This window comes from Prunus avium, chromosome 6 (assembly GCF_965620075.1).
Source record: "Prunus avium chromosome 6, drPruAviu1.hap1.1, whole genome shotgun sequence".
Taxonomy (NCBI): Eukaryota; Viridiplantae; Streptophyta; class Magnoliopsida; order Rosales; family Rosaceae; genus Prunus; species Prunus avium.
Window position 1 is genome coordinate 8049892 of NC_142289.1, and position 22220 is coordinate 8072111.

Genomic DNA, 22220 nt, shown 5'->3' on the forward strand with positions numbered 1-22220 from the left:
AATAACTAGTTAGCGGTAGAATTACTTTAGACTATCAATTGCACTGAATTAGGAATTTAAAAACCATACTGGTTGGACAAAATATATCACTAGACTAATAACTAGTTAGCGGTAGAATTACTCTAGACTATCAATTGCGCTGAACTAGGAATTTATTGACAAAAAAAAAAGAACTAGGAATTTAGAATGAGATGCTGTAAATTTTTTTTACTAGCAACGATGTCATGTCGGTTGGATGGATAATTACAGGCCTAGGCCATAGGTAGCCAGGGGCAATGTTTATCCAGCTATCTCACAAACAAACACACAAATGATGATCTAAAGCGAGGTGGGGGGATAACACAACGACGTCGTCTAGCGCACAGATGTAGCATCCACCTGCAACGGCCCCAAACACGTGGTCTAATCGTTATGACCACACCACGCCAGAAGCATAACCGCAGAAGAACACGGAATCTATCTCTCTCTTTCTTTCTCTCTCATCTCTCAAATACAAAAATAAAAAGCTAGGCAAATCCAGAGAGAGAGCCCCCCAAAAAGAAAACCAACGGTGCTGATAAACCTCACTCTCTCATCCCAGTCGTCTCCTCTCTCCTCTCTTCTCCAGCGTCCGATCAAATTCCCCCACAAATCTGAGTCTCTCGCGCCAAATAAAAGCCCTCTAAATACAAACAGGTAATCTCGCGCTCTATTTCCTTTTCTCATTCTCCCAGTTATGGCGGGGCTAGGGTTTCTGGTTTCGATTTTGATTTTAATTTTGATTCTGCTTGGTGACGGCTCTGCTCTTGTGTTTGTTGGGCTAGGGTTTCCATGGCCGAAGCTCCGGGAAGTCCAGGCGGCGGGAGCCACGAGAGCGGCGGCGACCAGAGCCCGCGCTCGAACGTTCGGGAGCAGGATCGGTATCTTCCGATCGCTAACATTAGTCGGATCATGAAGAAGGCGCTTCCTGCTAATGGCAAAATCGCCAAGGACGCCAAAGAGACCGTGCAGGAATGCGTTTCCGAATTCATCAGCTTCATCACTAGCGAGTACGATGCCGTTTCGTAACTCTGTTCATGATTCATGATTATGTTTGGAAATTGTATTATCCTTTTTTGTTTTGATGTCGGGGTGGAATTGTCTGTAGGGCGAGTGACAAGTGCCAGAGAGAGAAGAGGAAGACAATTAATGGCGATGATTTGCTCTGGGCAATGGCTACTTTGGGCTTTGAAGATTATATCGACCCCCTTAAGGTTTACCTCACTAGATACAGAGAGGTAACGCTTTTTGCTATTTGGTTTCGCCTTTTCTTCTATCTGCTTGGTTGCTGATAAAATTTTGCGGGAAATTGGAGAGGAAGAGAAAATACTAATCTCATTCATTTGCTCTCTAATTTCGAGTTATTGTATCCAATTAATCTCCGAAGTTCAGATTTTGTTGAGAAATGAGTGTTTGCTCATCTCAATAGTGTTGTAGGTTCGGGTTTGTTTAACTATTTAATGACAAGATTTTTGATGGGTTTTGACTAATACACTGTTTCTTTTCGGTTGTTTCTGGGTCTATTCGGATACTGCAGATGGAGGTGAGTCACAATTGTTTTCTATTTATGCGCGGGTTTTTATTTTACTTTCTGCAGTTTGTTTTTATTTAACCTTCTCACGTACCGTTGGGTTTCTGCTTGTGACGTCTAATAGGGTGACACCAAGGGTTCAGGGAAGGGTGGAGATTCATCTTCTAAGAAAGATCCTCAGCCAAGTTCGAATGCTCAGGTTGAGTATGATTTTGTTTTATTAATGAAGCAAGGTTCCTTTTTTGTGTTTTGTTCTCGGTTTTTAATTTGTCTTATTTTAATTTGGCAGATTTCTCGCCAAGGTTCTTTCTCCCAAGGAGGGAATTACTCAAATTCTCAAGTAATTTCTTTCTCTTTGTCTCTCTATACCTATCTGTTTTAAAATATTATTATCTCACTTCATCATGTTTGTGTAGTACTTATCGGTGTTATAATATTGACCGGATTCCTTTATTGCCAACATATTTCCGTATGACTTATAAGTTATAATAATTTCCATCCATGTATAAACTATACCATTTTCCTTTGGATATTTTGAGCATGATTTCTGTATATTCAAATGATGGCTCTTCAGACAGAATCATTGACACAATTTGTTTTCACAGCAGGATTTATCTTATTACTGGCGTTGGTTGGTTGGTTTTGTTCCCTTTGGTTTAAGTTACAATTTTGTGGTCATTAGTGCCTAATGTTTGAAAAGTTGTGCTTTTCAATTTTATATGTAATAGTTGTGCATGTCATTTGTAGAATTGTGATGATATGCTCAATGATCATTTGTCTGTGGAAAGTGGATGACTTTTACTTTGCAGAATAAAGTGAAAGCTGCACAGTAGTAGGGTGCATTAAACCCTTAAACATATATGGTTTTCGTGTGGGTGCTCTTGTTTCTTGTACTTGTTCCATAGTTTAACGTTCGCATCACTTGAAGCAGCGATGTAAATTTTGTCCCACTTGGAATCTCTTTTGAAAAGTTCCAAGTTGCTTTTCTCCGAAGTTTTTACTTGTTGCTTCAGTGTTTATAGTTGGTGCTTTTCTGCAGAGTTGTAGTTGCGGATATTGGGTCAATAATATTATTCTTTATAGCATACAATGTTGGTAAGATTAGCATTATAGCATTGTGGATCTATATCAATGTTGGTGGATCTATGAGCAACACAAGGCATTGTGTTTTCAACTCAGCTTTCCAGTGGTTGAGACTACTGTACAATGTTAAAACTTCTCGATAGGGAGAGCATGAGATGTGGGAGTGGCAAAGCAACTGATGAATAGTAGTGTCATTATATTAGTATGTTTGGCTTGTTCTACAGTTTTATTTATTTTTTGGTTTTGAAAAAGTGCTGTTTATGAAACTATTGAAATGTTTTTGCTAGTGGTGAGTATGCTGGTTTTCTGGTTCTTGTACTCAACATGGTCTAATGAATGATTTGTTATTGCAGAGCCAACGTATGATGGTTCCTATGCAAGGGACAGAGTAGATCCAGTCGTCTTGTCGATGCAATAATTTAGCTGCCTATTTAAGGGGATCATATTCGGTGCCCGGAACATATTAAATTATTTCTCTAGTCAATGACATAATGTGTGAGTATTAGAGCTCTGTGTCCAGTAGTATTTTCTGGTGTGTAAGTTAGGAGTTTCTTCGAGTTGAATGTCTCTCTCATGATAGTATTGTAAACCTCAGGAGGATCCTTCATTCTTCTCATCTGTAACATGTCATGGCATGTCTTGATATCAAACTGATTAGGAAATTTATGCCCTTCAAATTTCTATGTTATATTATTATTTTAGTCCGTTTTACGTGGAATTGGAACGACAGGTTATATAGATCTAACTGATCATTTTCCCAAAAATTTAACTGCTTTTGACTTGAAAGATTAAGATGGGGTCAATATTCGAGTTGATAAGTGCTTGACATAATTATCTATATTATTTGTTGAATAATAAACCCAAAAGAATTTGGAGTTGAGGCTTTAAAGTCAGTATTAAGTTAATTGTTCGATTATTATTAGCCATAAAATATCAATGGAATTTGTACGACAAGGGAAAAAGAATCCAGTTAGAAAGTAGAAAGCAAAAAGAGGAGTCTGTGGAGGAGAGTGTCGTTTGCCCTTTCGCCGTGTGCTGGCCAACTCCACCTCGAATTGTTGCTTTTGCGCGCCCAAATTTCACGTCAATCGACTTTAGGCTTTTTGTCTCGCTGGCGCTGCACCAATCTTTGCTCTTTCTTCACCCTTACGTAGTTAACCCAGTGGAAGATACCTGTTGATCATTTCTTTTTTCTTTTGAATAGAGAGCAGCACAGAAAAGTTGACTAGCAATCTTCTTTGCCTCCCATGTCTTGTATGCTTATGTACCTAATGTTTCCGCTGTAAATTACACACGTCATCCCTTTACTAGACTGTTTTACTACTCGTTAATGTCGTTCAGAACCCATAATTGCTCCGTGTGCGCTTCATAGCCGGTTCGTACCTACCAAACTTCTTTTCAACTTTCAGGTACAAATTACAGTTAAGGTGTCATTTCTTGGTAAAATGTTGGATTTGTTGCCTTTGGGCAGTAGCAAACGAGGCATTGGCTTTTTCATGTCAGGCCATGCTTGGTATTGCTCCTTGGCTTCCGACCTAGTACATAATTTACATAGAGGCAAATTTGGCAAAGGGTGGTACCTTAAGATTCGGTTCCTTAATTGACCAATGGCCCAATATAATTATTAAAGTTGCCTAGTTTTCCATGTTTGATCAATCACAACCATCATCCGGTTCAGATATGCCGAGGATTAAACAATGTGTGATTTTCTTTGTGCACAAAACATACAATTTGAATTTCTATTCTTTTGTGATCGAGCATTGTACTTAGGGCCCATCTAAAGGCTCTCATAAGGCGGTGTTATTAAATCCGACGGTCCAAATCCATCCCAATCATATTCCACCCAGAGGGTCCCGCGCGAGCCATCAGGTTCGAGCCTACATCAGCCACCATGCACCTTGAGCACACTATATCTTAACTGCCAGCAATAGAAATAGAATTCTAATTAAGGAAGGAAAATTGGGTAAAGAATCTTTCCGAGATTTTGGGGAGATAATGATTTTTTTTTTTGGGTGGAACAGGAGATAATGATTCCAAATATCTATTTCCATGCTAATTGCATACTTAAGAGGCCTGTTAACAATAAAGGAGTGCAATTCTTATGAAGAAAATAAATAAATATAAGTGTATACGTTATTTTCTTGCTAAATATGTTCCATGCTAATTGCATACTAAGTTTTTTTTAATAAAAAAAAATTGTTAATATTTATAGCAATTTTATGTTCGATATAAGACCCAATTCCCTCTTTATTTTTTAATTATTAACATTTTAATATATTATTTTTTTACGAAATAAAATAAAATAATAGTGTTTTAGAAAAAAATTCTTATTTGGAAACAACTTTATATTATTTGAGAATTTAATTATAATCGTATTTTATTTTACACATATAGGTAATACTCTCAACATTTTGAATTCAATAATTATGAGAAATTATTGTACGGCACCTATATGATTACATAATATAATTGATTTACGTGTTATAATATGAGTAAATATGAATTGATATTTTTCAATTTTAATATACAATATTAATAAATATTCTTTTTTTTAGTTGGAAAATATTTATTTATATGATAATGTGCAAATGATTTATCACATGACCATACTCTAATAATAATTACTGTAATAAAATTGCAATAGTGCCCGAAAATTTTCTCAAATTATTTTGTTCCTAAAAGAATAGAACAGAAAAATAACTTTTTTATTATTATAAAAATATACACAACTTATATAAAATGTGAAAAAATAGGGATGAAATAAAATAAATAAAACAAGTGAGCTTCAACTCTACGACATCTTCCATAGCACACAATGTTCAATAAGATTCATCACCCATATATATCTCTCTCCCTAAGCTTCCGTACCCTCATCATCACCGTCATCGTCCTTAAATTTTCCAGAGGCGAAACCAGAGACCATTTGAGCCTTTACACCTACGAAAACCCTACACGAAGCTTTCCTTTTATAATTCAGGTCTTCGACTCCCTCGAAGGCCGATTAACTACAGCAACCACAACAACATCAACAGCTACAGCACCTTAGGTACAATTAAACGACCACAATTCCCAATTTTGATTAATTATCATTTTCGATAAATACACAGGCACACTTCTCTGTATTCATATTCACATCTATATAACACTAATGATGTGTTTGTGTTAACGCAAATTTTGTTTTGTTCTGTTTTGTTTTTTTATCTGTTTTTTTGTTTGGAGATTTTTTTTATGAGTCGGTTTTGTTGGATGAGCCTGTGTTTGCACAATTTCTATTGCCAGTGAACATGAGAGCGTCAGGTATGATGTAAAAATGCAAGCTTTCACATAAATAAAATACATTTTGCTTCCAGCTTTTTGATGATCATCTGGGTGCTTTTTGACGATCATCTGTATTTGGGTTTCGATGTTACTGTATTAGAATATATAAGCTTCTTGCTCTCTGTTTTAGGTGTTTTCTAATGCGAAAGTTTTATTTTTTAATTGTTTGGTAATTCTGAATTGGATTTCTGGGTTGAACCCAGTTTTAGAACTAGAGTTAAGGTGACTCAATCTGCGAGTTCATACTCTGATCATGCAGGAGTAGATATATTTTGGATTTCTGTTAAAGGTTGAATTATAAATGGCAAGTCGTGGCCAAAAGCGTACTGAGGTTGACGATGAATTGCCTGCGGATAAGCGAGCGTGTAGTTCTTTGGAGTTTAGACCGAGTTCATCGAACTCGTCTGCTCAAACCCATATGAATTCTATGAACTCCACACCTGAAACCAATGACCATGATATGGACACTACATCCTCTGCTTCAGCGTCTAGCCGGTCCGAGGGAGAACATGAGAAGGATTCAGCATATGGGTCTTGTGATTCTGATGATGCAGACCCTAGACACAGTGAACTCCAGGACTATCAGAGACGGAGATCTTCGGGTGATCATGGAAAGTTTAAGAGGATCTTATCATCTTTAAGTGAAGAGACTGATCCTTCTGGGCAGTTAGCTGTGCTCACCGAGCTATGTGAAGTCCTATCATTTTGTACAGAGGATTCACTATCTGGGATGACATCAGACTCATTATCACCGCTTCTTGTTCGTCTCGCTAGGCACGAGACTAACCCAGATATCATGCTATTGGCTATAAGAGCTATAACTTATTTATGTGACGTGCATCCGAGATCATCGGCCTTCCTTGTCCGACATGATGCAGTTCCTGCTCTTTGCCAAAGACTAATGGCTATTGAATACTTGGATGTAGCTGAGCAGGTAATGTTGCTTTACGTGGTCATATTTATGTCATCAATGCATGATCTAATGATCTTTATGGTATTGTTTATACACTGTAAGATTGGGGGATACATGGGATTCTTTTATTGTTCTTATGCAGTGTCTACAAGCATTGGAGAAAATGTCACGGGAGCAACCACTTGCGTGCTTACAGGCTGGGGCAATAATGGCTGTTCTGAATTATATTGATTTCTTCTCGACAAGCATACAGGTAATTCAATCTAATTCAATCTCTGATGTGTTCTTGATTGGAAATTGGTGTTGTTATCTTCATGGAAGAAGATTTTGTTTTGTTATAAATAGTTTTTTCCTATATTATTTATATCTTATCTGCATCAGAGAGTTGCCCTTTCCACGGTGGTGAACATTTGTAAGAAACTTCCTTCTGAATGCCCTTCACCTTTCATGGAGGCTGTTCCTATACTTTGCAATCTTCTCCAGTACGAGGATCCTCAGGTACGAACTGTGAAGTGTGTTTTTGTGGCTTTTAAATAGATTTCAGATGACCTTCTAACTCAGACTTTTGTTTTAATTTTTCAGCTTGTCGAAAATGTTGCTGTTTGCTTGATTAAAATTACAGAACGAGTGAGTCAGTCTACTGAGATGCTGGATCAACTTTGTAAGCACGGGCTGATTCGTCAAGTCACGCATTTTATGAACTTGAATAACCGAGCAACTCTATCCCAACCAATTTGTAATGTAGGCATTCAACATCATGTTCCTGAGATCCGCCTCTTTTGTATTTTACTGCCTTGGAGTATGTTCTGACAAATGTACTTTGGTTGGTAGGGTTTGATAGGGCTACTTGGAAAACTTTCTTCTGGTTCAGTTGTAGCCTTCAGGACTCTATATGAGCTCAATATAAGCAGCACTTTAAAGGATATATTATCTACATATGAACTCTCACATGGAATGTCATCTAGTCATGTGGTGGATGGGCATTGCAATCAGGTTTACATCTTGACCTGTAAAAGTGGTTCTGATGTTCTATTCTTTTTTCAGGGCTACTGATTCTTATCAATTCTTTAGAGTATCAATTTTTTTTCCATGACAATGTTGTGACTAAACTACCCGATATATATATTATAATAAAAGTTCAGGATGTTTACTGACTTCCTAAGAAAATCCAAGTATATATTTTTATATTCATGTCCTGGTTACAAAATTCAATGGTATTATCGTTCCTATATTTTTTTCCCTCAGGTATATGAAGTTTTGAAGTTGCTAAATGAGCTTCTACCTACTTCAGCTGGAGATCAAGATGATCCACAGCTGTCAGATAAGGAATCTTTTCTAGTTAATCAACCTGATCTACTGCAAAAGTTTGGGATGGATATACTTCCCTTGTTGATTCAGGTTTTGTTTCTGCTATATAGAACTTCTTTTGCACTCCATCCCAATAGTATTGTAATGTTTCTTTCACCTCTCAACAGGTTGTAAATTCTGGTGCCAATTTATATATTTGCTATGGCTGCTTATCTGTTATCAACAAGTTAATTTATTTGAGCACATCTGACATGCTTGTAGAACTGCTTCAGAATGCCAACATTTCAAGGTGACTTGGTCTCTTTGTATTTTGAGTTTTGACTAGAGATTAGCAAATCTTGAAGAAATTCTTGCTGATGCTAATATATACTCTAAATGTGGCAGTTTTTTGGCTGGAGTATTTACACGAAAGGATCCCCATGTGTTGATTTTAGCTCTACGGATCACTGAGCTCATCCTGCAAAAGCTTTCTGATTATTTTTTGGACTCTTTCATAAAAGAGGGTGTCTTTTTTGCCATTGATGCACTGTCAACACCAGAAAAGTGTCAGTTGGTAACCCTGGAAAAATGTTCAAGGCTGGTGTTCCCAGTGTTCAGTGGCACACAGCCTTTGTTTGATCCTAGTCAGAAGTCTGCTTCAAGGGAGGTCCTGAGATGCTTATGTTACGCTTTTGCTACTGGTAAATCACCATCGGTGTCAGAGACAGGAAGCTGCGTGCTTGAAAAGGATTCTGTATATAATCTTGCAAAGCATATAAGGACCACGTACTTTGCACCAGAATTGTATGATTCTGGCAAAGCATTAACTGATGTTCTTCAGAAGCTTAGAAAATTTTCTGCTGCATTAAGTGATTTGAACACATCCATGAATAATGATGCTCTTGATCAGCATGAAGAAAGGTTCTATGGTATAATGCGTCAAGTAATGGAAAAGCTTGGTGGAGGAGAACCCATTTCCACTTTTGAATTTATTGAAAGTGGAATTCTGAAGTCCTTAATGACTTACCTGTCCAATAGCCTGTACTTGAGACAAAAGGGGGAACTTAGTGCTGTTAACACTGATATCTATTCTGTAGAAAAAAGATTTGAGGTGTTTGCAAGGCTATTATTTTCTCCTTCAGACCTGCTCTCTGCGGACGTACCCATAATAACATTAATACGGAAGTTACAAAATGCACTATCTTCTTTGGAAAATTTCCCTGTTATTTTGAGCCATATACCCAAGTTAAGAAGTTCATATGCTGCAGTTCCATACGGACGTCGTACAACGTATACATGTATTAGAGTTCGTTTTGTGAAAGACAAAGGGGATACATACCTATGTGATTACTCAGAAGATGTTCTGACTGTTGACCCCTTTTCTTCATTGCATGCCATTCAAGAATTTCTGTGGCCTAAAGTCAATGCGAAAAGAACCAACCACATTAAATCAGCTACACGAGTTAAGGGGCAGTCTGAAAGTCCACCACTTCAATCACCATCAAATGCAAGCTCTAGTCAAGGGGGAAGCCCACATCCTATGGACCCTGAGAGCATGTCAATGGACTTACCTGAGTTGCAGGTTTTTCTTTTGCAGTCTCTCAATTAATTATAACTGATAATGATTCTTTTAGAGAGCAGAAATTCTTCGTATTTTTTATTTTATTTGATGAGTTCATGTAGGGTGCATTTCTTCATCCTCAGTCTTACTTTCTCTCCAAGCAGATGAGGTCAATTTAACACAGTCGGCACTTGGACAAGCAATAAGCTTATAACATACATGTCCTCAAATATCTTTGGATGAAACTAATTAAGAAAAAATTTCAAGCAGTCATAAGTTAGAACTAGTGTTCCCTTTTGTTTTTCTGATTGAAATGTAGTTGTGGTTTTGATCAGCTCATGTTCTGTCTGGTCACCTTACATATCTTTTTTTTCATGTTGCCTAGCGATGGAAAAATAATTGTTTTGCGTAATTTTTATGAGCTTCATAAATAGAATACCGTTTCTTCTATTTATATTCCTGCTCTCCTCCATGCATTCCTTGTCTCCTATTTTATGGCTGATTCTTCTTATCAGCTCTAAGATGGTGCCAATACCTTACTTTTGGTTGGTTTGTGTATGTTTCAGGAAACTGTGGAGAAACTAGTGCAATGTCCATCTGATGAGGATACTGAGATGGAAGAACAGTGTCCTGCATCTTGTAGTAATGAAGATTCTTCTTCGAAACTGTTACTTTACCTTGATGGGCAACAGCTGGAGCCGGCATTGACACTATACCAAGCAATTCTGCAACAACAAATGAAAGAACATGAAATTGTCATTGGTGCAAAACTGTGGAGTCAAGTATACACATTAACATATAGAAAGGCTGAAGGACAAGATGGTACTCGTAAAGAATGTCTTTATTCAGCAGAAAGTTCTGCTGTATCAGATAAAGTTGGGGTGTATGAATTGTATACTTCGTTTTTCTCCAGCATGTTTTCTTGTGAGCTTGCTTCTGACTTAGAGAAGTCAAGTCCTACTTATGATATAATATATCTTCTTAAAAGCTTGGAAAGCATGAACAAGTTCATCTTTTATCTGATGTCTCATGAAAGAATATGTGCTTTTGCTGAAGGGAAAATCAATGACTTGGATAATTTTCAGATGTCAGTTATTCCAGTGCCACAGAATGAGTTTGTAAGCAATAAATTGACAGAAAAACTGGAACAGCAGATGCGGGATGCTTTAGCTGTGTCCATTGGTGGTATGCCTTTGTGGTGTAATCAGCTGATGACATCCTGTCCTTTTTTATTTAGTTTTGAGGTCAAGTGTAAGTACTTTCGGTTGGCAGCATTTGGTCCACTACTAGTTCAACCTCATTCACCATCGTATAGGGATTCAGGGGTGGCAAGTGACAGGCGTCTAAGCTCTGGAGGCATGCCTCGAAAGAAGTTTTTGGTTTTCCGCAACCAAATTCTGGATTCTGCTGCCCAAATGATGGACCTGCATGCCAGTCAGAAGGTACTTCTTGAGGTAGAATATAATGAAGAAGTTGGTACTGGCCTTGGTCCAACATTGGAATTCTATACCCTAGTTAGTCACGAGTTTCAGAAGTCTGGTCTGGGCATGTGGAGAGAGGATCATGGGTCTTTTATATCTGGTACAACCCACGCTGAGGATACTGGAATTTTGATATGTCCTTTTGGTCTTTTCCCTCGTCCATGGTCATCCACTTTGGATACATCTGATGGGATACAGTTCAGTGAAGTAATTAAGAAGTTTGTCCTTTTGGGGCAAATTGTAGGAAAAGCGCTTCAGGATGGGCGAGTCTTGGATCTGCATTTCTCCAAAGCCTTCTATAAACTTATTCTTGGGCAGGTGCTCTCCCAATTCTGAACTATTTATTGTTGGAAGTGGATTTTTGTTAACAATTTTGCAGACTACCAATTTCTTGTCTCAAACATATGTTTATTTGTTTCCTAGGAACTTGGTCTGTATGACATCCAGTCATTTGATCCTGAGCTTGGCAGGACACTGCTAGAGTTTAAGGCTCTTATAGACAGAAAAAAGTTTATGGAATCTGTACATGGAGGAGCAACATTCGAATTTGACTCATGCTTTAGGAAAACCAAAATTGAGGATCTTTGCCTTGACTTTACACTTCCGGGTTATCCTGATTTTGTTCTTTCTTCTAGGCCTGATAATAAAATGGTAAGTCGCACGCCTAACTATGATCCCATTTATTGTTCTGAGTTCTTTCATTTGGCAAACCGAAGATTCAACACACCCCATGTTTCAGGTAAATATAACAAACTTGGAAGATTATGTTTCATTTGTGGCGGATGCAACTGTAAAGGCTGGAATTACTAGACAATTGGAAGCTTTCAAATCTGGTTTCAACCAGGTGTGTACTGTCATGAAATGTCTTTTTATGCAAGGAGGGAGGCTAAATTACCTCAATGCTTTTTTCATTTCAGTATAAATTAATGATTTCTTTTATCTATGCTGGTTCAGGTTTTCCCTATTGAACATCTTCAGATATTCACTGAAGAAGAATTAGAGCATTTACTATGTGGAGAACGCGATTCTTGGGCTGTATGTGTGCAACCATTTCATTTTTAATTGTTTTAGGACTATTGACTATATTCCTAAGTGATAAATATTTCTCTTGGCAGTTCAATGAGCTCCTTGATCATATCAAGTTCGACCATGGCTACACTGTTAGCAGTCCTCCCATTGTTAATGTTAGTTTTGCTTTATCTTTGCTTTGTGTTAATGTTTCACTCAAATTTAAGAAATTTTAGTATCAGCCTTTTCCTTTTATTCTCTTGCAATTTCAGTTGCTGGAAGTCATACACAAGTTTGACCAAGAACAGCGAAGAGCGTTTCTGCAGTTTGTGACTGGGGCACCTCGCCTACCTCCAGGAGGTTTTGCATCTCTCAGTCCGAAGTTAACTATTGTTCGAAAGGTACATATCAGTAAAGCATCTTGTTTACTAGTTGCTTTTTATTTTTGGTTTAGGCATCGTTTGATCATCTCGTTGTTTGCTTTGTCTATTTTACAGCATTCTAGCAACTGTGCTGACTTGGACCTACCAAGTGTGATGACTTGTGCAAATTATCTTAAGCTGCCACCTTACTCTTCAAAAGTGAGCTTTATTTCTTTATAGCTTATCTTGTTACTCAGTCTCCTCTAGGAAAACATTGCACAAACTAGATGTTTACATATTTTTCATATCTTTTTTCAGGAGAGGATGAAAGATAAGCTCTTATATGCCATTACAGAAGGGCAAGGATCATTCCACCTTTCATAGCATTCAGTGTCTCAGTCCAAATGATCAGTTTAACTTAACTGTGATTTGTAAGTATTAGAGTAGGTCTTGCTGGTGTGTAGATAAAATGAATTGGTGGCTGAATGGTGATGGTGGTGGTATATTCATTGATGAAAAGAGAGCTGATCTTGATGAAACAAGAATAGGGTTCTGTTGACTGACTAATTGGTGGGATTGTATATACCTGGAAAAGTTTAGGTAGTTGGGGAATCTTGGGGAGCTGTACAAAAGAAATTTGGGAAAGTTTAGATGGATGGTTTGCAGCACTTTAAACACGGAAGTAGTACAAAGCTGTGTACAGAGATCTTCATTATTGCAGTTATGCTTTTAGTTGCAATGGAAAATAGTTTCCACTTTGGGCTATTGAATTAGTTAATTGAATGGTCTTCTCTTTCCAATCAATACTTGTTTTGCCAATTCCTGGCATTTAATCTCCATCTTTAACAGGTTTGCATGGAAATTCTTCCTATTGTGATGTGATAAAACCACATTGTAAATGCATCTGGTTCTGCACTCCAAAAAAATATGGTGATCAAGATGTGAGGATGATGGTAAACATTGGAAATTTGTATCAAATGGAAGAAATTTCGGTTGGTTCTAATATGTTCCTAGTTTTGGGTCATTCCGAGTTTAGTTTCCAAATCGAAACTTCTTCCAGCCAAATTGAAAGACTTTGGTGCGATAAATAAATAAAATTGGAAAAAGCTTGGCTACTCAAAGATGAGGAGTAGCCCCTCCCCAAATAAAATGGGATTTTGACACTAGTTTATTTCATTTCATTTTCTCTTTCTGAAATTCTTTTAATTTTCTTTATTTCAGACTGAATTGAATTCTTACAAGCAAATCTATCATCTAATCCACTCATGGATTTGGAATTTAACTAACAAATAACTCTTTTTTTCTTCCGTCCCACTGACTTTTGGGTTTGGGCTTAAATTCGAGCGGGCCGAAGAAGTTATTTAAAACCCCACGAACCGTTTGTGTCGATATGATCAAATTACCAAAATAATTTTGTGTCGAGTAACTTTTTAATTCCTTACAAAAATAGCATTTTTCTTTTACTTAACTGTCACTGTAGCTCACCAAAAATAGAAACTGAACTTATCTGCAAGTTGCTGCGCGAACACAAATAAACAAGAGGATAGAATAAAGTCGACGTACATACCCTTACTTCCACTCACCCAAAACTTCAACTATCTCCTCCCCCTTCCCCTTCTTAACCCCATACTCCATTATCTTCTTACTCTTCCTTCAATCATTTTAATTAATCAGACCTCTCTCTCTCTCTCTCTCTCTCTCTCTCTCCCAAATGGAGCAAACATGAACCTCAAACCACCATCCTCTTCACCACTAACCTCTAACTCCAACAACCCATTTCCTGCAACTCACTCTTCTCTCACCCTCCATTGGGTTTCTTCCCCACACTATCCCTCCTCCATCTCCAGCCCCACGCGCCTTCGCCTACTCGCCACCGCCAACCCCCACACCAACCCAACTTCAGACCTCTCTCTCGCCACCACTGCCGCCGCCGCCGCACTACCCAATGAAGACCAAAAGCTTCTGACGCTCCTCCGCCAGAGAAAAACAGAGGAGGCTTGGACTGCCTACACCCAATCCACCCATTTGCCCAATCCCACTTGCCTCAGCCGCTTGCTCTCTCAACTCTCCTACCAGAACTCTCATTCCGGCCTCACTCGCGCCCAGTCCATCATCACGCGCCTCCGCAATGAGCGCCAGCTCCGCCACCTCGACGCCAACTCCCTCGGCCTCCTCGCCGTCGCTGCCGCCAAGGCTGGCCAGACCCGCTATGCTGCATCCATTGTCAAGTCCATGCTCCGCTCCGGCTTCCTCCCTCACGTCAAGGCCTGGAGTGCCGTCGTGAGCCGGCTCGCCGCCACTGGGGATGACGGGCCTGCCGACGCTCTCAAGCTCTTCCTTTCAGTCACCCGCCGTGTCCGGCGGTTCTCGGAGCCGGAGTTGGTCGCTGACTCGCGGCCGGACACGGCAGCCTTCAATGCTGCGCTGAATGCCTGTGCCAATTTGGGGGATACTAGGAGATTCTTGAAGCTGTTCGATGAAATGCCTGAGTATGGTGCTGAGCCTGATGTGCTCACTTACAATGTTATGATCAAGCTGTGCGCCAGAGTTGGAAGGAAGGATTTGCTTGTTTTTGTGTTGGAGAGGATTCTTGACAAGGGCATTGCCTTGTGTATGACAACGTTGAATTCGCTGGTGGCAGCTTATGTTGGTTTCGGTGATTTGGAAACCGCAGAGCAAATGGTTCAAGCAATGAGGGAAGGGAGGAGAGACCTGTGCAAGATTTTAAGGGACTCGAATTCGAATAATTCAAAGTCGAGTCTAAGTGATGGGGATGTGTTTGAGAAGTTGCTTCCTAATTCGGTTAGAGCAAATGATTGTGAGCCGCCATTGTTGTCTAAAGCATACACTTGTAACTCTAGGATTTACACTACTTTAATGAAGGGTTATATGAACGTTGGCCGTGTTACCGACACCGTTCGGATGCTAGAGGCACTAAGGCACCAGGATGATAGCTCAAGCCATCCTGACCATGTAACCTATACGACTGTTATTTCTGCATTTGTGAAGGCTGGCTCAATGGACCGTGCTCGGCGAGTGCTTGCAGAGATGACAAGAGTTGGTGTGCCTGCTAATCGGATCACGTATAATATTCTTCTCAAAGGTTATTGCCAGCAGCTGCAGATAGACCAGGCCAAGGAGCTCCTTAGGGAGATGGCTGATGATGCTGGGATTGAGCCTGATGTGGTTTCGTATAATATATTGATTGATGGATGCATACTGGTTGATGACAGTGCTGGGGCTCTTGGCTTTTTTAATGAGATGCGAACAAGAGGACTTGCTCCCACCAAGATCAGTTACACCACTTTGATGAAAGCTTTTGCCTTGTCGGGTCAGCCGAAGCTGGCTAACAAGGTGTTTGATGAGATGCTTAACGATCCTCGGGTAAAGGCTGATTTGGTTGCTTGGAATATGTTGGTTGAAGCGTATTGCAGAATGGGGTTAGTTGAAGAAGCCAAGAAAATCATTCAGAGAATCAAAGACAATGGGTTTCACCCTGATGTGGCCACTTATGGCAGCCTTGCCAACGGAATTGCATTGGCTAGAAAACCAGGGGAGGCACTCTTGCTTTGGAATGAAGTGAAGGAGAGATGTAGGGTGAAAAAGGAAGGGGAAACTTCCGATCCTTCCGATCCGCCAACGCTGAAACCCGATGAAGGGCTTTTAGATACTTTGGCTGATATATGTGTCAGGGCTGCTTTCTTTAAGAAGGCTTTGGAGATTGTGGCTTGTATGGAAGAGAATGGGATCCCTCCAAATAAGACAAAGTTCACTAAAATTTATGTGGAGATGCATTCTAGGATGTTTACTAGTAAGCATGCCTCACAAGCGAGGCAAGACAGGAGGATTGAGAGGAAGAGAGCAGCTGAGGCTTTCAAATTTTGGCTGGGTTTGCCCAATTCTTACTATGGGAGTGAATGGAGGTTAGAGCCTATAGATGGAGATGAGTGATGTATGATTATGCTTCTGGTTCAGCTGAACCACTTGGCATGTCAATGTATACTTTGTTACTCAAAAAGGTAGAAAAGAAACAGTTCTAGGGTATTTACAAAATCTGAGAAAGTGAGAAAATATTCCAATGTAATATAATTATGTTATCATATAGGTGATTGAACTGTTTACATTACAAAATTATATACAAAATTATGCCACTATGGTGTTTTTGGCATTAGATTTTTCCAGTACTGATATTTTTGAAGCAGAACTCCGAAACAAAATTCAGATGCAAGATATAAAATTTTCAATGCGCTCTGAATTGCTGCACTAACCTTAGCCTCTTGACCTTGATGACGATTGACTCCGAGAATAAGATGACGATAGTACCTGAACAAAAAATTATGATTAAATAAAAGCTGCATGATATAAAATTATAGATATTGAGATTTACATGGAACTACTGTTGTGTTGTCACATTGGAATACTTACTACCAGATCGCAGTAAAGAAGGTTATAGTAGTACCTGGTACGTCTTTGCCCCTTTCTTGAGCAGATAACCAACACTGTTTAAGTTATCAACAAATGTGTCGATGTCTGGAACTCTTAGGCCAATCCTATCTGCCAAACTGTATATTTCCTGAAATAAAAGAGTACATGAATATGTGGGTGACTGATGGAGCATGATAATTGCAGAAGCACACAAAAGAATGCAACACACCGATATTGTAAAACAGTCTTTCTGCTGCAACTCCGATTGCCTATTGAGGGCACTTAAAAACCGTTTTGCTTCCTTTTGTTGACTCATCCCTCCACTGCGACCAAAATCCACAACACCATGCTCGTCAATGTACTTGTCATACAAGGATTCTCTCATGATTTCAACCACCTCCTGCAAAGAAGACACTCTGATAAAATGATCCAGGAACTTTGTCCAAACTCATCTTAGCAGAATTAGAACTAACCATTGCATCTTGGGCTGTTATTTCTTCTCTTAAATCTAGCCTAGCTCGAGCTTGTGTCAGCCTCACCAGACTCTCCAATTGCCTTGCTGTTATTGGTGTGCTATCAGCAGATGTAGCATGGTCTCTAAGTTTTAAATAGAATTTCTGCAGGATTTCTGCTGCAGGCTTTGACATCCTGGTTCACCAAAATTGAAAATTGAGAGCAAAAAGAAAATGTGAAACCAAAGAAAAAAACATAGAAAAGAATCACAATTCCTGCATGAGCAATCAGATGCACAAGAGTGACAAGGCAAAGGTCATGCCAAAATCACCTAGGGAAGACGTAATTTCTTGCATAAGCAATATACTTGCGTAGGAGTTGAACTGGTAATGGAACAAAATCACCATCCGTGTTTGGGTCAAGCCTCAACCTTGAAACCAAAGAACCACCTTCTCCACTCATATCTATGCCTTCTGCACTCTGTGATGCTGTATTTTGTGAACCAGAAGGCATTATCTTGTTAAAGAGAGAATCTTTTGTAAGTGGAACTGTATTTCACGACATGCATTCGCTACCTTGCTTTGCAAGAAATAATTAATAAGTCTGGTTCTATATGGACATACCTCCACGAATCCTTTTTACTGCTGGTGAATGTTCTCCATATCCAGCATGAAGCTACATGATAGACAACCAAATCCTTGAATTACACACTGAACAAAGAATCTTTTTGTTTTTTTGGCAATTGGCATTACAAAGTTCTATTAAACTCTGTTTACTAATACTTTCCTAGCATACTGAACTAATGTCATTGCAAACATGTAATATCAAAAGAGAATAGCAAATACTCTATTTTTCTAGGACAAAATTTAATTGTAATTCCTAAAAGAAATTTGGTTTTAACATCTCAATGTTGATTTTGTATCACAGTTTATGACTAGCATTGTCCAGATAAATTTCGAAACTCCATGTGGTGCAAATATGAACGATTTTCAAATTGACACCGTGACGCATGACAGGTTTTATGCAAATCATGAAAACATAGTTGGTATGTCTTACACAATTACCTCAAATGAGATAAGAATAGCATGTAACTAATTAAAATATGTACATTATGAAGGGCCAAGAGAGGATAACTTACCGACATGATGTGCTCCGAGACTCGCTTATCCAGAAGTTCATTAGGTTTGTCAAGTAATATGAAAACCAAATCAAATCGTGATAGGAGAGCAGCACCTATTTTCAAATTTTCGTTCACTGTTTTTGCACGGCTGCCATTGGAAATGTTAATGGTATCACAAAATGCGGGTTTGAAATGTCATGATATCACAGCTACAGATATGTTATTGATGAAGTATTTCGTCCACATAAGCAACAGATTAATGAAATTGCAATAAGAGAGCGGGGAGGATGGAGAAAGTGAGAGAAGGACAGAGTGAGATAATCTGCTGATTGACAGAGTTCTCCAAAAGGACTATAGGGGATATGAAATAGGACTCATTCAGTAAAATATAAGCAATGACAGAGGGAGCAAAGTCTACAACAACAGAACATTTTATCCATTACCAGAATCATAATAGTCCCCTCACCAACAATTTAAATAAAAAACATTACTTATAATGACCACCAACAGGGTTTGCTGCTGCTAAGACAGAAGTTCGTGCTGACAAACTTGCCACCAATCCAGCCTTTGCAATAGAGACACACTGTTGTTCCATGGCCTCAAGTAGGGCCTGCAACAATCTCAATATAAGCAAAAGCAACTCTTTTAGAAGTTAGATAATAGAAACTAATATAAAACCACTGGGGACAAACCTGATGCTCTGTAGTCATTTTGTCAAACTCATCAATACAACACAATCCACTGTCCGCAAGTACCATGGCACCTAATCCAAGATTTGGTTATTATAGATGAATGCATTGAGACAATAGCTTAATATAATCACTCTTTTGAAGCTATAATAACAGAATACATATTGTAAGATTAATATATACTTTCCCCTTTAAGAAGGGAGGGGGGCTATTAGTTAAATTTCACCAATCAACTGTGAAATTAATCATAAGTACAACATTCATAAGCAGATATTACATATAAGTTAGCAAAAGCATTAGACTATCTTTATTGACAAGAAAAGGGAAAAACAAAAAGAAGATGAAGAAAGAAAGAAAGAAAATAACTACCAGCTTCAAAAGCATAATCACTTGTCATAGGATCCTTCACAACAGCTACAGTGAGACCAGCCCTGGTTGTGGCATTACCACACACATAAATGCCCCTTGGAGAAACAGCTGCTGCTGCTTGCAGTAGTTGGCTCTTGCCTAGTCCAGGATCACCTAACAAAATGAGGAGGTACAAATTCATCTACTATTTCCATGCACAACTTTCAAGGTTTAGTACCGTTAAAAGAGCATGATGGAGTTCAACCATACCAACAATTATGACATGAATGTCTCCTCTAACAGGAACCTTGTTCTGATCATTTGAATGCTTCCTCACACCCCCAAAGAGTGCCAATATTATGCCCGCTGGTGAAAAACAAGTAAACTAGCATTGTTATACTGCTTCATTATCAAATTCATAAGATATGCTTAATGAGGAGAAAATTAAATGTAGAACTTGAGAAACCAGGCAGGTACCATTATCCATAAGTAACTTGCATCATAGTTCACATCTCATATATAATCTAAGGAATGTTATCATTTTCATACGGTTTATAATATGCATCCTTATCACAATAACAGTGATAAAATACAAGAAAAAAATGAGGAGGGTGAATTAGGAGAGAACCAAAAAGATTAATTAGCATGAGACTTATGGAGACACTGTAAGATGAAGAAATAGTATATAAGGTTACCTTTAACAAGCTCATGACCATAGATGGATGGACAAATAGATTGTAGTAGTTGCCTGAAGGTATCTGGACCATGTTCCTCTGAAAACTTCACAATGAATTCCAAATCCCTTGGGGAGAATGAGCAAAAATCAACAAGTGCCATGTCATTAGAATTAGAATCTTGTACATCCTCAGGCGTAGACTGTGACTTGGAATTTTTAATTGAAACAGCTTCTAGATACAAATAGTAAATTCCTTGACTCTTTCCTTTTGATTTGCCTGAAATAATCAAAACAAATTACCCATGTTACACTAGTGGGGAGAATTGGAATTGTCCTCTTTTCTGGTCCGCTGCATACATAGGAATAAGATCTAAATTGTTACCGGATGCAAAAAATACTGAAATGAATTAGGATGAATTTCTTTACCTCCTCCAATGTCCATGTAATTGTTAATGACTCTTATAATCCCAGTGACAGTCACCACGTCTCCCGGAATGCATGCATCAACAAGATCTTCAAGCAGTTCACATTCTACTGTGCGAGGCACCCGGCCATCTTCATGATCCTCAGGCTTTAGTAGCTCCTGTATCCTTAAGTGGTATCAACGAATTTCAACAAGGTCAATGGAGGTAAATGCAAAATTGGAATTTGCTTTATATTCAAAGCACCTACCTTATCTTCTGAAAATCTATCGTCTGTGCAGTAGATCGAATTGGGTTAAAATTTCTGCTCTTGCACCCATCTAGATCACATTTTGATGGTGGTGAAAATTTCCCATCAGGAAACATGCGTGTAATGCTTGTCTTACACTTCACACAGTCAAAACCCATTTGCACAACAAGAGGTTTGACAGTGCTAACTTTTACTACAGTGCCACGCATAGATACAAGCTTATCTGTCATGCCACCAATAAACCAAATATTAACTTCAAATGCTTCTAAATATATAACATATGATAGGTTAAAATGGAAGATGAAAAGGCCTAGACTTCATACCTATATATGCAGCTTTTAAATTCTTCAAAGCAATCATGGATTCGGGGTAGTTATGCAATCGGATATTAACTTTGATACCGTCCTCCACCCGGTTATTGTCCCACTGGGTCAACAGGACCTGGTGAGCTGCAACGCTCATACATAAGAGGGTTATCTTGGGTTTCTCCTCTAATGCTACATACAAATCTTCAACATCACACATTTTCCGAAATTTCTCAAAGTCAATCGACAGCACAGAAACACCACCATCGTCCTTTAGCTGCACCAAGTATAATTCTAATTATAAGCCAGATTATGAAATTCTACTCAAAATTCAAATTTCCACAAACGCAAACCCTAACTAATGCAATTGATTGCCAAGACCAAGCAAAACAACCTAATGAAATTATACATTTTGTTAGGAATTGACAAATTTCATAGCAGAAGGAGGTGAGGAATTTGACCTGGGAAAGGAGAACTTGGCCTAGTGTCGTAGAGAAGAAGCCAATGAGCGAATGTGTGAGATTGAGCCATGGCTTGTCGTCACCGAGCTCGATTTGAGCTAAGTAGGTGGACCAGATGCTGTAGAAGCCAGGTGCGCACAAGGAGCCGTTGTTCGAGCTCGAGCTCCTTCCTGGTGCTCCGTACATGACGATCAAGAGTGGAGGGAGTTTGGGTTTTGCTTATGCGCTTTTGGTGCTTGTTGAAAAAATCCCGGGTTTTGGCGGGAGAGAAATGAATGAAAGATTACGCCGATACGGTGGTGAATTTGAAGTCGTTAGTCGGTACCCGATTGAAAGAAGCGACATGTCGGTCGCTCATACACTTGTGATTTTGCTTTGTAACTGTTTTTACTTGTTACTCACATAGCAATAATTTACTTATAAGACAGACTAAACGACAGTAGCGAGTAGCGACAATTGCCACTCTTATAAACTGTTAAACTTTAAATTCCAAAAATTGATCTTAATAC

The 22220-nt window shown here is 38.8% G+C and overlaps 4 protein-coding genes across 4 annotated transcripts; 3 read left to right on the top strand and 1 right to left on the bottom strand.

Annotated features, from left to right (window-relative positions):
• Positions 1-404: 404 nt before the first annotated feature.
• LOC110758979 (nuclear transcription factor Y subunit B-10) lies at positions 405-3336 on the top strand. Its single transcript, XM_021960966.2, has 7 exons — positions 405-675; positions 804-1028; positions 1127-1256; positions 1556-1561; positions 1674-1748; positions 1839-1889; positions 2986-3336. Exons 2-7 carry the CDS (start codon positions 811-813, stop codon positions 3022-3024), a joined length of 519 nt encoding a protein of 172 aa, XP_021816658.1. The 5' UTR covers positions 405-675; positions 804-810; the 3' UTR covers positions 3025-3336.
• A 2083-nt stretch (positions 3337-5419) lies between these two features.
• On the top strand, positions 5420-13340 carry UPL4 (ubiquitin-protein ligase 4). The gene is made up of 17 exons (XM_021960953.2): positions 5420-5678; positions 6210-6884; positions 7006-7116; positions 7245-7361; positions 7446-7604; positions 7695-7856; positions 8109-8261; positions 8339-8460; positions 8556-9732; positions 10278-11510; positions 11616-11843; positions 11932-12036; positions 12147-12227; positions 12308-12376; positions 12473-12601; positions 12698-12781; positions 12881-13340. Exons 2-17 carry the CDS (start codon positions 6252-6254, stop codon positions 12944-12946), a joined length of 4629 nt encoding a protein of 1542 aa, XP_021816645.2. The 5' UTR covers positions 5420-5678; positions 6210-6251; the 3' UTR covers positions 12947-13340.
• Positions 13341-14107: 767 nt separating this feature from the next.
• On the top strand, positions 14108-16676 carry HCF152 (Tetratricopeptide repeat (TPR)-like superfamily protein). The gene has a single exon (XM_088255104.1). It carries the CDS (start codon positions 14285-14287, stop codon positions 16511-16513), a length of 2229 nt encoding a protein of 742 aa, XP_088111230.1. The 5' UTR covers positions 14108-14284; the 3' UTR covers positions 16514-16676.
• MCM8 (minichromosome maintenance 8) lies at positions 15827-22197 on the bottom strand. The gene is made up of 16 exons (XM_021960954.2): positions 21712-22197; positions 21269-21527; positions 20946-21168; positions 20700-20863; positions 20293-20550; positions 19868-19963; positions 19619-19771; positions 19253-19323; positions 19052-19170; positions 18579-18708; positions 18064-18115; positions 17772-17928; positions 17461-17635; positions 17217-17387; positions 17022-17135; positions 15827-16885 (listed from the first exon to the last, which is right to left on the bottom strand). Exons 1-16 carry the CDS (start codon positions 21895-21897, stop codon positions 16832-16834), a joined length of 2382 nt encoding a protein of 793 aa, XP_021816646.2. The 5' UTR covers positions 21898-22197; the 3' UTR covers positions 15827-16831.
• Between the last annotated feature and the right edge of the window lie 23 nt (positions 22198-22220).

What these genes read in the sequence shown, in the direction of transcription:
- UPL4 (XM_021960953.2), top strand. Translation starts at nt 6,252, where the DNA reads ATGGCAAGTCGTGGCCAAAAGCGTACTGAGGTTGACGATGAATTGCCT. An exon ending in TCTTCTCGACAAGCATACAG is followed by an intron (nt 7,117 to 7,244) that starts GTAATTCAATCT and finishes TATCTGCATCAG; the next exon opens with AGAGTTGCCCTTTCCACGGT. An exon ending in TCAAATCTGGTTTCAACCAG is followed by an intron (nt 12,037 to 12,146) that starts GTGTGTACTGTC and finishes ATGCTGGTTCAG; the next exon opens with GTTTTCCCTATTGAACATCT.
- LOC110758979 (XM_021960966.2), top strand. Translation starts at nt 811, where the DNA reads ATGGCCGAAGCTCCGGGAAGTCCAGGCGGCGGGAGCCACGAGAGCGGC. An exon ending in AGCCAAGTTCGAATGCTCAG is followed by an intron (nt 1,749 to 1,838) that starts GTTGAGTATGAT and finishes TTAATTTGGCAG; the next exon opens with ATTTCTCGCCAAGGTTCTTT. An exon ending in GGAATTACTCAAATTCTCAA is followed by an intron (nt 1,890 to 2,985) that starts GTAATTTCTTTC and finishes TTGTTATTGCAG; the next exon opens with AGCCAACGTATGATGGTTCC.
- MCM8 (XM_021960954.2), bottom strand. Translation starts at nt 21,897, where the DNA reads ATGTACGGAGCACCAGGAAGGAGCTCGAGCTCGAACAACGGCTCCTTG. An exon ending in TTTAAAAGCTGCATATATAG is followed by an intron (nt 21,169 to 21,268) that starts GTATGAAGTCTA and finishes GTGGCATGACAG; the next exon opens with ATAAGCTTGTATCTATGCGT. An exon ending in AAATGACTACAGAGCATCAG is followed by an intron (nt 19,171 to 19,252) that starts GTTTGTCCCCAG and finishes AGATTGTTGCAG; the next exon opens with GCCCTACTTGAGGCCATGGA.
- HCF152 (XM_088255104.1), top strand. Translation starts at nt 14,285, where the DNA reads ATGAACCTCAAACCACCATCCTCTTCACCACTAACCTCTAACTCCAAC.